The 13885-nt window shown below is 42.6% G+C and overlaps 2 protein-coding genes and 1 pseudogene across 3 annotated transcripts; 2 read left to right on the forward strand and 1 right to left on the reverse strand.

The window, feature by feature from the left end:
• The first annotated feature begins 1140 nt into the window (after positions 1 to 1140).
• Positions 1141 to 6826, forward strand: LOC110531669 (cornifelin homolog B). Of its 2 annotated transcripts, none has more exons than XM_021614988.2 (4): positions 1141 to 1284; positions 2707 to 2823; positions 3257 to 3411; positions 5905 to 6826. In XM_021614988.2, the coding sequence occupies exons 1-4, from the start codon at positions 1212 to 1214 to the stop codon at positions 6025 to 6027; spliced, it is 468 nt and encodes a 155-aa protein (XP_021470663.1). In that variant the 5' UTR covers positions 1141 to 1211; the 3' UTR covers positions 6028 to 6826. The 2 variants fall into 2 exon arrangements, with proteins under 2 accessions (XP_021470663.1, XP_021470664.1); XM_021614989.2 differs by having other exon boundaries at positions 1204 to 1284; positions 2710 to 2823.
• A 603-nt stretch (positions 6827 to 7429) lies between these two features.
• Positions 7430 to 11875, forward strand: LOC110531668 (cornifelin homolog). Its single transcript, XM_021614987.2, has 3 exons — positions 7430 to 7666; positions 9541 to 9725; positions 10764 to 11875. Exons 1-3 carry the CDS (start codon positions 7537 to 7539, stop codon positions 10989 to 10991), a joined length of 543 nt encoding a protein of 180 aa, XP_021470662.1. The 5' UTR covers positions 7430 to 7536; the 3' UTR covers positions 10992 to 11875.
• A 93-nt stretch (positions 11876 to 11968) lies between these two features.
• Positions 11969 to 13791, reverse strand: LOC110532946 (annotated as a pseudogene).
• Between the last annotated feature and the right edge of the window lie 94 nt (positions 13792 to 13885).

Genomic DNA, 13885 nt, shown 5'->3' on the forward strand with positions numbered 1-13885 from the left:
ATTGCCTCTCAGTGACTCTTTTAAAGTCACTTTGGGTGTGATGAGGTGGAGGTGGAATGCAGTCAGTCGATGTTCTACTATCTCTCAGGTTTATGTTTTAGAGGTTGAGATGACCTCCTTCAACCAACTAACCCAGATTCCAGGAAACATGAAAGGAATTGAGTCATTGTCTATCTTTTTGTGAAAAATTACACTGGTCATTCAAAAAATTTATTAAGTTAAAATAGACCTCACTTTAGATTATCCCACACAAAAATACTTAACTAATGATTACTAAATGGTCTATAATGACCTATATTAAGCATGTTATGAATTATCTTATTAATCATTAGTGCAAACTTTAAAAATGGTTTATACATGTGTTAATAACTAGCTTACTAACATTTACAAATGTAGGAGTAAAGATTAATGAAGATTACGAATCAACTATTTACTAACCCATTATAAATACTTAATAATTATGAATCATGGTTCTTATTGGTGTTATTATAAAGCGCTACCAGACACATTTCTTCAATATTTTAATTGTTAAACATTTTTTGGCCCCAGACTTTTGCAAGAAGTGGGACAGCCAAGCTTAGTACTGATCTGTTTGCATACAGTATAGCACATTATTTTAGGTGATTCTAGAGCAGAGTTGTTCCTGGAGAACTACTCTCTGTAGGTTTTTGCTCCAACCCGCAGTTGTTACTAACCTCATGCAGCTGATCAACTAGCTAATTATTAGAATCAGGTGTGGTAGACTAGGGTTGGAGTGAAAACCTACAGGACTGTACCTCTCCAGGAACAGGGTTGGAGAGCCCTGTTCTAGAGAAACAGTAGCACTGCAAGCTTTTTGGAAGAATCTTGATAAACTACAATGCTAACATACCTTCATATCTTCAATGCTACCAGATATCATAATTTAAAATAACTTGCATGGTTTGCAAGGTTTGTCAAGCTTAACTTGTTTGGACACAAAAAAGGCTTGATGATAATGATTAGGGCCCTGACGTTTTCCTGACCAAATGACCTGACCAGGAGAAACTATGCATATAACAGTAAATTACAGTGCCCCAGAATTTCGAGTTTGTCGTGGTCGGGTCAGTCTTTTGAGGTGTGTCTGACAGTCTCAACTATTTAGTCAAACTGGATGGACTAGTCAATGGGTGAACCAGTAAGCCATTGCCAAGTGTGTGTGTGCGCGTGTGCGTGTTGAGCCTTTCCTACATATGCCACACTTCTTGCTTGGTTTCAGTCACTCAGCATTCCTCTTCACCATCCTCTTCTCTGAAGCTAACTCAGGTAAGACTGTGTCTATGAGCAAAGACCAGGGAACTTAGTCCCTCTATATGGAAAATCAATATTTGTGAAAATATGAAATATCTTTTGGCTATATTTTATATTTCAAATGTATTTTGAAGTATAAAAAATTGGCCAAACGTTTATTGAATATTTACACATATATTAAAATATGTATTTATTTTCTGGAATGGAATGAAAGGGAAAGGGAAAGGGGAATCACATACTGCTGAATGCAATGATAATTTACGAGCCTGGTCTCACTAGATGTAACGCAGTAAACATAAATCATGGACTCTCAAATTAGAATATGTTACGTATAGTATGGTTACATAAGACAGAGGGTTACTTGTAGGGTGGTTGGTCATGGTTAGTGGGCGCATAATCCAAACATCTAGGAACCCCAAAGGGTGAGGGTTCGAATCTCATCACAACTTCAGCGCTTTAGCGGATAAGTAACTACTTACTACTTTTTAGCTACTTTGCAACTACTTAGCATGTTAGCTAACCCTAATCCTAACCTTAACCCTTTAACCTATCTCATAACTCTTTAATTTAACCCTAATCTTAACCCTAACTCTAAACTTAACCTTAACCCAAAGCCTAGCTAACATTAGTGTTAGCCCCCTAGCCACCTAGCTAATGTTAGCCACAACAAATTGGAATTCTTAACATATCATGTTTTGCAAATTCGTAACATACTGTACAAATTGGAATTCGTAACATATTGTACAAATTGTCATTCGTAACATACACTCTCAAAACAAATCTAGAACCTAAAAGGGTTCCCCCGGCTGTCCCCATAGGAGAACTCTTTGAAGAACCCTTTTAGGTTACAGGTAGAACCCTTTTAGGTTCAATGTAGAACCCTTTTAGGTTCAATGTAAAACTCTTTCCACTGAGGGTTCTACATGGAACTCAAAAATAGTTCTACCAGGAACCAAAAAGGGGTCTCCTATGGGGACAGCTGAAGAACCCTTTTTGAACCTTTTTTCTATGAGTATATAATGTGAAATGGGTGACGGACATCCACAAATGAATACATACCATACCATACGAAATGTGACATGTCATACTAATTGGAGTGTTATGGATTTACAGTTTTACTCTATTACGTCTACCCCTGAGTCCAGGTTGAATTTACAGTTTGAGTTGGACTATGACTCCTTCTAGCTCATGTTCAGAGGAGCAGTTGTAAAGCCTGGGGACAACTAAGCTCTAAACACTAGGCTTCTCTGTACAGCATACAGCATTTTGAATAATTTCAACTCATTTTGAAGAATTTCACAAACTATCTTGAGAACTAGTTCTGGTGCCATTATTATTAAGCATGAAACATCGCCCTATATTCATTTGCTGGTGGGGTGACTTCTGTAAAAAAATACATATATACATATATATTATTTTTTAAATAAATCCTCACAGAAGACGCCACCATGGCAAACACGATGGTCATCCAGCAGCCCAAGCCCTTTGTTCAGGCCATTACCTCAAACCAATGGAGCTCCGAAATCTGTGACTGCACCAAGGATATGTCTTCTTGTAAGTGTGTGTGTTTGTGTGTGCGTACGAGCATGTTTGTGTGTGTACATATATTGATCGTATTTAAACAAGGCCTCTGTTACTGCTCAACTCCATTCAATGGGGGGCAAACTGGTTTCAATCAACAACATAACACATTAGTTTAGAGTTTGAGCTCCCGAGTGGCGCAGCGGTCTAAGACACTACGGTCTAAGATACTGCATCTCAGTGCAAGAGGTGTCACTGCAGTACCTGGTTTGAATCCAGGCTGCATCACATCCGGCTGTGATTGGGAGTCCCATAAGGTGGTGCACAATTGGCCCAGTGTTGGCCGGGGTAGTCATTGTAAATAAGAATTTGTTCTTAATTAACTGACTTGCCTGAATAAATAAATGTCAATAAAAAATTAACCCATGGGTAAATCACTGTCATTTCTTGTCCTCTCTCTTTATAGGTTGCTTAGCATTCTGGTGCTTCCCCTGCTTTGCCTGTATAACGGCGAGGGAGGCTGGGGAGTGCCTGTGTCTGCCCCTGCTAGACGGCTTTGGCCTTATCCCCCCCGCCACCATGTCCCTGAGGGTGGGGATCCGCCAGCGCTACGGCATCGAGGTAAGGACACACAGAACGCCATGACCTTGTCTAGAGTCATGACGTTTGGTTTTCTCATTGTTTACTGTTAGCACAAATCAAATCAAAGCAAATACACCGCCGAATACAACAGGTACCTTACAGGGAAATGCTTACTTACAGGCTCTAACCAACCGTGCAAAAAAAGGTATTATGTGAACAATAGGTAAGTAAAGTAATAAAAACAACAGTAAAAAGAGAGTGAAAAATAACAGTAGCGAGCAGAGGTGGGACCAAGTCATTGTTTTACAAGTCACAAGTAAGTCTTAAGTCTCAGCACTCAAGTCCCAAGTCAAGTCTCAAGTCACGACAGGGAAGTTCAAGTAAAGTCTCAAGTCAAGTCTGAAGTCCTAAACCTTAAGTTTCGAGTCCTAAACAAGTCATAATGTGCTCTTCACCAAATGTAATACCAAGAGTAATAGTTAGTATATTACATTTACGCAAATCATAAATGCTTTTAAAAATATGCATATATTTATTACCTTTCCCAATAAATGTTATATTTCCATGGAAATACATTGGTAGACATGAGAAAGACCCCCCCCCCAACAATAGTTATCGACTATCAAGGATCGCTATGGGGCACAGTAGACTTGTGCACAATCGCCCAACCTTAACACACACACACACACTTTCTCTCTCTCTCTCTCCCTCTCTCTCTCTCTCTCTCTCTCTCTCTGTGTGGTTACAGTAGGCTAACGTATGTCAATGGTTTTAGGAACAGCAGTAACATCAGGCAGGATCTAGGCTACCAACTGCCTAGCTAGTTGTAGCTCAATCTTGGGTGCAATGATCACGTTCCCGCACTGACTGACTGTGTGGAGGCTCATTGATTTAACGTTACGTTATCCTACATGATACACCAGTAAAGTAATAAAATATATAGCTGTCGGCTATATTAGCCATGACTTACCATTCTTTGTGCAGCTTCAAATGTCGAACAAAGTTGGAAATTGTTGCGCCTCCTTCTGTAATTTCCTTCCCGCATGTTGTGCAAGTTGCAATCCGTTTTTTGTTGATACAGTGTAGTTTTTCTATCCGAAAATAATCATTTTGGGTATCATCTCTCCAAGGGCTCCATCTGAATTCACCTACCAACTTTCCTCTGCACTGCCACGCACAACTTTTTCTCAGCTGGCACAACTTGATTGGCTGCTGTCCGATTCAAACTGTAATCCGTTAAATGAAGAGTTGATGCGCTGCACACTTTTTTTAATAGCATCATTTTTTATATTTGGGCTTGGGGAGGGTATCAAGTCAGGTTGAGTCATAAGGCTCAAGTCCAAGTCAAGTCACGAGTCATTGGTGTTAAAGTCAAAGTCGAGTTGCAAGTCAGCATATTTGTGACTCGAGTCTGACTCGAGTTCAAGTCATGTGACTCGAGTCCACACCTCAGGTAACGAAGCTATAACATTAGCGAGGCTACATACAGGCACTGGTTAGTCGGGCTGATTGAAGTAGTATGTACATGTAGATATGGTGAAAGTGACTATGCATATATGATGAACTGAGAGTAGCGGTAGTGTAAAAGAGGGGTTGGCGGGTGGTGGGTGGTGGGACACAATGCAGATAGCCCGGTTAGCCAATGTGCCGGAGCACTGGTTGGTCGGGCCAATTGAGGTAGTATGTACATGGGATGTATAGAAGAACACGAGTCATAAGGCTTGGCATGCCTTATGTCTAGAGTTTTTCCTGATCACAGGATCTGACCAGGAAAAACTCTGGGCTTTATAGTTCTAGGCCATAATTATTGTTGAAGATGTTGTATTATTTAAACATTTTGTGAAAATAATGCATATGAATACAATTTCCATACAAATGATGTGTATCGCCCAGTTCCTTTGACTGTACATGTGAAAGTGTTATATCTCAAAATAGTGTACAACTATCAGTCCCTCCATCTCTCAAGTAATTCATGATCAAATCAAATCAAATTGTATTTGTCACATGCACCGAATACAAAAGGTGTAGGTAGACCTTACATTGAAATGCTTACTTACAAGCCCTTAACCAACAATGCAGTTTTAAGAAAAATACCTTAAAATAAAGAAGAAATATAAGTAACAATGTTCACCTCACCTTCTAATCTGATCTCAGAACTTTCCTAACCAGTTCCATTGACCTAAGTTTCAGGAGTACCTGTGGCCCAGACCATGCCCACATTTTTTTTTTGAGTACTCAAACTCTGTTTCAATACCTGCATACTGAGGGAGTTGCCTGTGTACCAGTCTGTCTGTGTTAACATTCCTCTCCTTGCCAATCCTAGTCATGCCAATCAATGAGTTGTAATGATAGAACAAACTGATCCGGGACCAGGCTACTCAGGGATTAATGCATAATGTTCTGAAGATGGCACAGTGCTGAACTCCGATCAGACAGTCTATGTCCGCTAATTGATTAATTGATTCATGTAGTCAATGTTAACTGATCCTAGATCAGGTGTAATGTGATGTATCTCTGTCTCCTCCCTAAAAGGGCACCATGTGTAATGACTGTGTCTATTCATTCTTCTGCGGGCCCTGCACCTGGTGTCAAATGTCAAGAGAGATGAAGACCCGCCTCCAACCAGTCACTCTCATCAACCCACATGCAAGATAAGGACAGACCTCGTTCTTCCTCATCCTCTTCTTCGTCATCCTGCATCATCATCATCATATATCCCTCCTCTTCATCCTCTTCCTCCTCTACCTTCATCATAGTAATTAGACTAATAATAATCAACATCATCATCATTAGACTCGTGTTAATGGAATAGTAACAATACCAAGCCTGTACTTTCTACTACAGGAAGCTGCTGATGGGAGGACGGCTCATAATAATGTCCGGAATGGAGCAAATGGTGTATTTAATACCATCCCATTAATTCCGCTCCAGCCATTACTACGGGCCCGTCCTCCACAATTAAAGGGCCACCAATATCCCGTGCTTTCTATCCTCTGTTGACTCTTCTATCACCGACCACTGTCACCAAACTCATCACCATTGAACGTCACACATGTGAACACCTGTACTTTGAGCCACCCAAAACTGTTCTCCATTCAGTTTCAAGCTTGTCTGCAATAGTGTCCTGTTCTTAGGTTGTTCACGTTCACTTCCACCCGGCTGACAGCTGAAATAGTTTACTGTGTATCTGTAAAGGCCCTTTAGATTTTCTGGGGTGTGTGAAAGATGAATGAATATGTGTGTATAAACACATTTCCAAAAGCCTTTTGAAAACTGGACCTTTTTATCTACCACTATGCGAAATGTACAAAACACGTCCAAATGTATTGTAGAAACATATGAGAGAAATAGGTGTGACACATTTCCAAACAACAAAACATACATTTATACTGCAAACATGAAAGATATATCTGAATGTATCTTAATTAATGGTGAATAAATGATTAAAAGATGAGTGCCTGTCCTGTCTCTGTGACGTTAATACAGAGGATACTGTATGTCACTGATCTTTAGTGAAGGTGTTGAATCTTATGCAAACCACACACATGCAAATAGTGACTGTTCTACAATTTAGTTCCTGAATGATTTTTAGTTCCTGAATGATTTTTAAGGCCACCTCTGGTCCGGAGATACCTATCACAAACCTGGATACATCCAGGCAGAGCTGTCCATTTCAGGTGAGTATATTTTATTAAGAGTCATAATTCAATAAAACAGGACTTAGATTGAACACACCCCACTACTAGAATTATAGGCTGCAATGATTTGTATTTGATGGGGAGACTTATACGTAGACTACATAGACTTATACGTTTTAACATCAGATTAATGGTGAATACTCTATAGACTACAGTTTGAAAATAAACAGTACCAGTAGTGCACACAGTAGCCTATTGGTTTGTTAAGTGATGATTGAAGGGGCTCCACTTGTAAGACGTGAATTAGCCACTTAGAATAGAAGGAAGTGCAGAGCTATTAAAGCGCATTTTGAAGCCAGGTGAAAGATGTGTGTGTGTGGGGGGGGGGGGGGGGGGGGATATTTCATATTTGACTTCAGCAAGTTGGCATTGGGGGGGCAGGAAAAAGTAACAATCCATTGATGTTTGTTGTTGCTTTTTGTTCAGGTTCTTTGTCCTTAGTCGAGTGGCCAGCCGGCCAGTCACCATGGCAACGAGTGTGATAATCAACAACCAACAATCTCAGCCTCCTCAGCCCCAGACACCAGCTTTCATAGCTGTCCACTCTAACCAGTGGAACACTGGCATTTGTGACTGCTTCGACGACTTGCAAGTCTGTGAGTTTGTCTGTCTATTTGTTTGTCCATTTATCCAGTGTCCAGCGAATCATTCACATTTCTCTGCAAAAATGTTGAATTCAGAGTTCACTATTCATTTACATTGTTCACTATTCATTCACATTCACATTGTATTTCGGAATACCTTATTAAAACATTATTTTATAAAAAGCACATAAGTTATACATGACATTGTTCCGTTTTGACTTACGTCGTGCTTGGAATATTTTGAGACATCAATGGAGTATTATAGCCCATACAGTCAGGTCCATAAATATTTGGACATAGTCCAAGTTATTATTACTTTAGCTGTCTACCACAGCATATTGGAGTTCAAATTAAATAATGACTATGAGCTGAAAGTGCATACTTTCAGCTTTAATTTGAGGTATGCATTTACATCCAAATCAGGTGAATGGTTTTGTAATTACAGCACTTTTTATTTGTGCCTCCCCCCTTTTTTAATGGACCAAAAGTAATTGGACAATTGGCTGCTCAGCTGTTCCATGGCCAGGTGTGTGTTATTCCCTCATTAGTTCATTTACACGTAAGCAGATAAAAGGTATAGAGTTGTGTGGCATTTGCATTTGGAATCTGTTGCTGTTAACCCTCAATATGAAGTCCAAAGAGCTGTCACTGCCAGTGAAGCAAGCCATCATTAGGCTGAAAAGCAAAACAAACCCATCATAGAGATAGCAAAAACATTAGGTGTGGCCAAATCAACCATTTGGTACATTCTTTAAAAAAGAAAGAACACACTGGTGAGCTCAGGAACACCAAAAAGACCCGGAAGACCACGGGAAACCACTGTGGTGGATGACAGAATAATTTTTTCCCTAGTGAAGAGAAACCCCTTCAGTTGGCCAGATCCAGAACACCCTTCAGTAGGTAGGCGTATCTGTGTCAAAGTCAACAATTAAGAGAAGACTAGTAAATAGAGGGTTTACCACAAGATGTAAACAATTGGTAAGCATCAAAAACAGGAAGACCAGATTAGAGTTTGTCAACAAACATCTAAAAAAGCCTGTATAGTTCTGGAACAACATCCTATGGACAGATGAGACAAAGATCAACTTGTACCAGAATGATGGGAAGAGAGAAGAGTTATGGAGAAGTGAAGGAACTGCTCATGATCCAAAGCATACCACCTCATCTGTGAAGCATGGTGGAGGGAGTGTTATGGCGTGGCCATGTATGCCTGCCAATGGAACTGGTTCCTTTCTATTTATTGATGATGTGACTGCTGACAAAAGCAGCAGGATGAATTCTGAAGTGGTTAGGGATATATTATCTGCTCAGATTCAGCCAAATGCTTCAAAACTCATTGGATGACACTTCACGGTACAGATGGACAATGACCCGAAGCATATTGTGAAAGTAACGCAATACTTTTTTAAGGCAAAGAAGTGGAATGTTCTGAGATGACCAAGTCAATCACCTGACCTGAATCCAATTAAGCATGCATTTCATTTGCTGAAGGCAAAATTGAAGGCAAAATGCATCAAGTGATGTCTGTCGGTTACAGACTTCAGGCAGTCATTGACTGCAAGGGATTTCCAACCAAGTATTAAAACACACAATTTAATTTATGATTATGTTAGTTTGTCCAATTACTTTTGAGCCCCTAAAATTGGGGGGCTATGTATAAAAATAGTTATAATTCCTACACGGTTCATAAAATTATTTTGACAAAACCATTCAAATCCATTGTGGTGGCGTGCAGAGCCAGAATTATGCAAATTGTGTCACTGTCCAAATACATATGGACCTGACTGACAGCGTTACTAGCCACTAATCAAAGTGAGTGAGATAAGTGTCGTAATCAGTGTTAACAGATCTCTTCCCTGACCTGCGCTTTGCGACCCTATGATCAGGCTGTTTTGCCTTCTGGTGCTTCCCCTATTTCGCCTGCACCACCACCTCAGAGTTCGGAGAGTGTTTCTGTCTCCCCATGCTGGACGGCTTATGTTCCTCCACCCAGCTGGTAGGGGTGCCAACCTGCATTCCTCCTGTGTCCATGTCCATGAGGGTGGCTGTACGTACCCGCTATGGTATTCAGGTGGGTTAATGAATGTCAATCTGAACGCCTGAATAAAGAAACTAGACAAGGACGATTGTTAGGGTAGGCCTACAGACTGTGTAAATGTGAGGCAGTACACACAACACAGCAAATCAAAAAACATGTTATTGGTCACATACACGTGTTTAGCAGATGTTATTGCGGGTGTAGCGAAATGCTTGTGTTTCTGGCTCCAAAAGTGCAGTAATATCTAACAAGTAAAATCGAACAATACACACAGATCTAAAGTAAAGGAATGTAATTAACAATATATAAATATTTGGGCCAGCAATGTCGAAGCGGCATAGAGTAAGATACAGAAGAATAGGAAAGAATACAGTATATACATATGAGATGAGTAACGCTAGATATATAAACATTATTAATTAAAGTGGCCAGTGATTTCAGGTCTATTTATATAGGGCAGTCACCTATAATGTGCTAGTCATGGCTTTTTAACAATCTGACCTTGAGATAGAAGCTGTCCCTCAGTCCCCGCTTTGATGCACCTGTACTGACCGTATCTTCTGGATGATATCGGGGTGAACAGGCAGTGGCTCGGGTGGTTGTTGTACTTGATGATCTTTTTGGCCTTCCTGTGACATCGGGTACTGTAGGTGTCCTGGAGGGCAGGTAGTTTTCCCCCGGTGATGCGTTGGACAGACCGCACCACCCTCTGGAGAGCCCTGCGGTTGGGGGTGGTGCAGTTTCCGTACCAGGCGGTGATATAGCCTGACAGGATGCTCTCAATTGTGCATCTGTAAAAGTTTGTGAGGGTTTTAAGTGCCAAGCCAAATTTCTTCAGCCTCCTGAGAGCTTCTGTCCAGTTAATACAACAGCCCGGTAGTCAGTGTAATCATACAGTATCCCAGGTTTGAAACCTCTGCTGATACCTCATTGCAAGTAAAAACAAAATCCTGGGTGGAACATTGCCAGAATCAGGCAGGAATAAGCAATAAATCCAAGAATCATCCAAACTGGGATTTCTAGAAAAACAGGGAATTTTGGGATCATAACCCTGTCTATATGTGTGTTCAGGGTGGCATGACGGCAGACTGTGTGTACTCCACCTTCTGCAACATCTGCTCCTGGTGCCAGATGGCCAGGGAGATCAAGAGACGCAAACAGACCTTCACCGTCATCAACGCCCAGCCCACCATGCTGCCCGGTCAGCCCATGTTGATGGCCTCCCAGCCTGGGGTCATCACATCTCAGCCTATGATCACCTCTGCCCCTCAGGCCATCTTGAGCACTAGATTCATGTAACCTTTGACCCAAGACACAGAAACCACACTGGGTTAGCCACGCCCTCTGGTGGTGATTTCATAGAGGTGATGTAATGGAGGTGATGCACAATGTATAAGACTTGAGGCATTGGAATTCATGTAAAATCTTGCACAATTGCAGCATTTACTGTACATAAGGATAGCTGTGAAATGTAAGTATCTACTATTTTAACTATGTCAATCACCCAATGCAGATTGTTATGTAATAATGAACATTTGGTGGGTGCCTATATTTGTCCTATTTCATATGTGCAAGTGTGTATTGTATGCATGTGTGAATTGGAAATGTATTTTTTCCATATCCCAACTCCCCCTGAGACACCCTCTGAGAGTGGGGTCACGGCCAGGGTCTGCCATTATCAACGGCGACCCTGGAGCATTTAGGATGAAGTGCCTTGCTCAAGGACACATCGATTCACACAATGTGACGTAAGTAAGCCTTCTGTTACCTTGAGAGCCAGACAGTTATTAATGTCTGTGGATAAGGCCAGTATCAGAGGGAGAGAGAGAAGGAGTGAGAGAGGGAGAGGGAGAGTAAGAGAGAGAGAGAGAGGGGAAGGCTGTAGCCCTCTCTGATAGGACTGTGCTAACAGTCACAGTGACTCATGTTCATCATTAAATGTTTATTTTTATACTGCTGTGACCTCCCTCCCTCTGACTTTCCAAAACAGTAAAGGACGTTACTGTACTTCAGGGAAGAGTGGAGTCCATCTCTAATGTCATGGATGTAATGTTGAATATGTTACAGTATGGTCCTACTGCATTTAAAAATTAAAACATCATCTATACAAAGATAATGTTAATGTGTAATGTTGCTATGCCTGAAACGTGTATATTCTCAGTTAAACTCAATAAACATTTATCGAAAACAAGGATTTTCCAGTCTGCTTATGAAAATGTTACAATATAAACAATTTGGCAATATATTACGCATCAAGAAACTGTCAGTTAACAAGCTCACTCCAGCTTGGTCTTTCTCCTGGAGCTCTTGCAGCACAGTCTGCTGCAGACAGAAACTGAGGCCCAGAGAGAGGCCCCGCTGAGGGCCAGGAGCAGCGTCGCCACATCCAAGCTGTGGTTGGAGTACCAGGACATGCTGTAGGCTTCGGTGTGCAGGTGGGACGACGTTCCTCATCACGTAATCAAACCAGAAAGTGGTGCTGGCGAGAGGGGACAAGGGCGTGTTGCGGTACAGGCCAAATATCTTCTGCATTCTGTGGCAGTAGGAGGGATTCTCCAGGACGTCCCTTAGGACCTCCAGGAAGTCCACTGTGGTGAGAGTGGCACCCTCCAGACATTGCCAAACTTGTCAAAGAGGAGCGGCAGGCCCAGCACAGTTGTAGATGGCCTCTTCAGGGACATTGGTGCCTCCGTGAGCCACGACGCAGGTTTTGGGTTGGCCCAGGAGGTTGCTCTGGGGGAGCCAGTGTAGCAGCAGGGTGTTGTTCCCCAGGGAAGAGGGTCTTTCTCCCAGGAACCTCCACAACACCGTGTGGGGCAGCAGGACAAAGGCTTGGGCCACCGCCTCGGTCACCTCCTTAGGCAGGGCGGACACCAGCATTCCCACATGACCATCACCCCGTGCTCTGCATGAAGGCCTCCAGGTCAGCAGAGAGCGGCCTGGCCGGACGACACAAGAAGCCCCCCATATAGACCACGTTGGGCATGGTGGGCCACAGGAACTCAAAGACAAAGTCCACCCGCATCAGCCACACGTCTGCTGAACGCTGCATGGAGAGCAAGTCAGCAGCAGAGGGGAAGTGACATTTGAGCAGGTTGGCGTACCGATGGTTAATAAAGAAATATTGCGCCACCACACTATAGACATAATGCAACACATTTCTGGTTCTCTAGAGGAAGTCCATGTGGTCAGAGAGCTCTTTGCCCGACACGGGGACGTAGGACAGTGGCGAGGGGGCAAAGGCGAAGTGACCCTCTCCCGTGTTGATCCAGGGCAGGTTGAAGACCAGAAGCAGACGGAGGTAGTTGGCCAGGAGGATCCCTGTGGGCAGAGCAGGGTGTCAGCACCAGGTCATACTGAGCATCCCAGAGCTGAGCCATGAACGCTGGATCATCTGCGCCAGAACGTCTGCTCTGACGCAGATCTTGTGGCCTGTCGGCTGCATGGATGTGATCTCGTACTGATGGAGGAAGGACCGCAGGAAGGGCGGCAGGGTCCGGATTCCCAGAATCGTTTGCAGCATCTTGTCGTGGAAGTTCTTGTCCACCTCGTCCTCCAGCATGAGGACGGTGATGGAGCTGTAGAGAGGGAACTTCTGGGAGATGTACCAGCTCTTGGCAGAGCACAGCACGGTGAGGTCGTGATCTCGGGAGTGGAGCTCATGGAGGATGACCTCCATGTTTACCCAGTGGCTGCCATCCACTGGGACCACCAGGATCTTCCTACTGCAGGCGCTACAATGGCAACCATTGCCGGGCGATAGAAGCAGGAAATAGAGGGCAGCCAAGAAAGCAGATGACACTCATCATCATAGCTGTCTGTGGAGAAGTCATACAACAGATATGGAATTGATTAAGGAGGTGAAATCCAACACAACAAATAAAGAATGTGTGTTAAACAGAGCCAGCTCTGGTGTGACTCATGTTTTGTGTTTTTTTATTTTATTTAACTAGGCAAGTCAGTTATTTACAATGACGGCCTACCGGTGAACAGTGGGTTAACTGCCTTGTTCAGGGGCAGAACGACAGATTTTTACCTTGTCAGCTCAGGGATTCGATCCAGCAACCTTTTGCTCTAACCACCAGGCTACCTGCTCCATGTGAGCTAATGCGAGCTAGTACTTTAGACGAGACTCTACAATACTTATTAAAGTGTGGTAATGCATCAACAAACAAAGTGTTGTATTATTTAAT

The sequence above is a fragment of the Oncorhynchus mykiss genome, chromosome 9, assembly GCF_013265735.2.
Source record: "Oncorhynchus mykiss isolate Arlee chromosome 9, USDA_OmykA_1.1, whole genome shotgun sequence".
NCBI classification, from domain to species: Eukaryota; Metazoa; Chordata; class Actinopteri; order Salmoniformes; family Salmonidae; genus Oncorhynchus; species Oncorhynchus mykiss.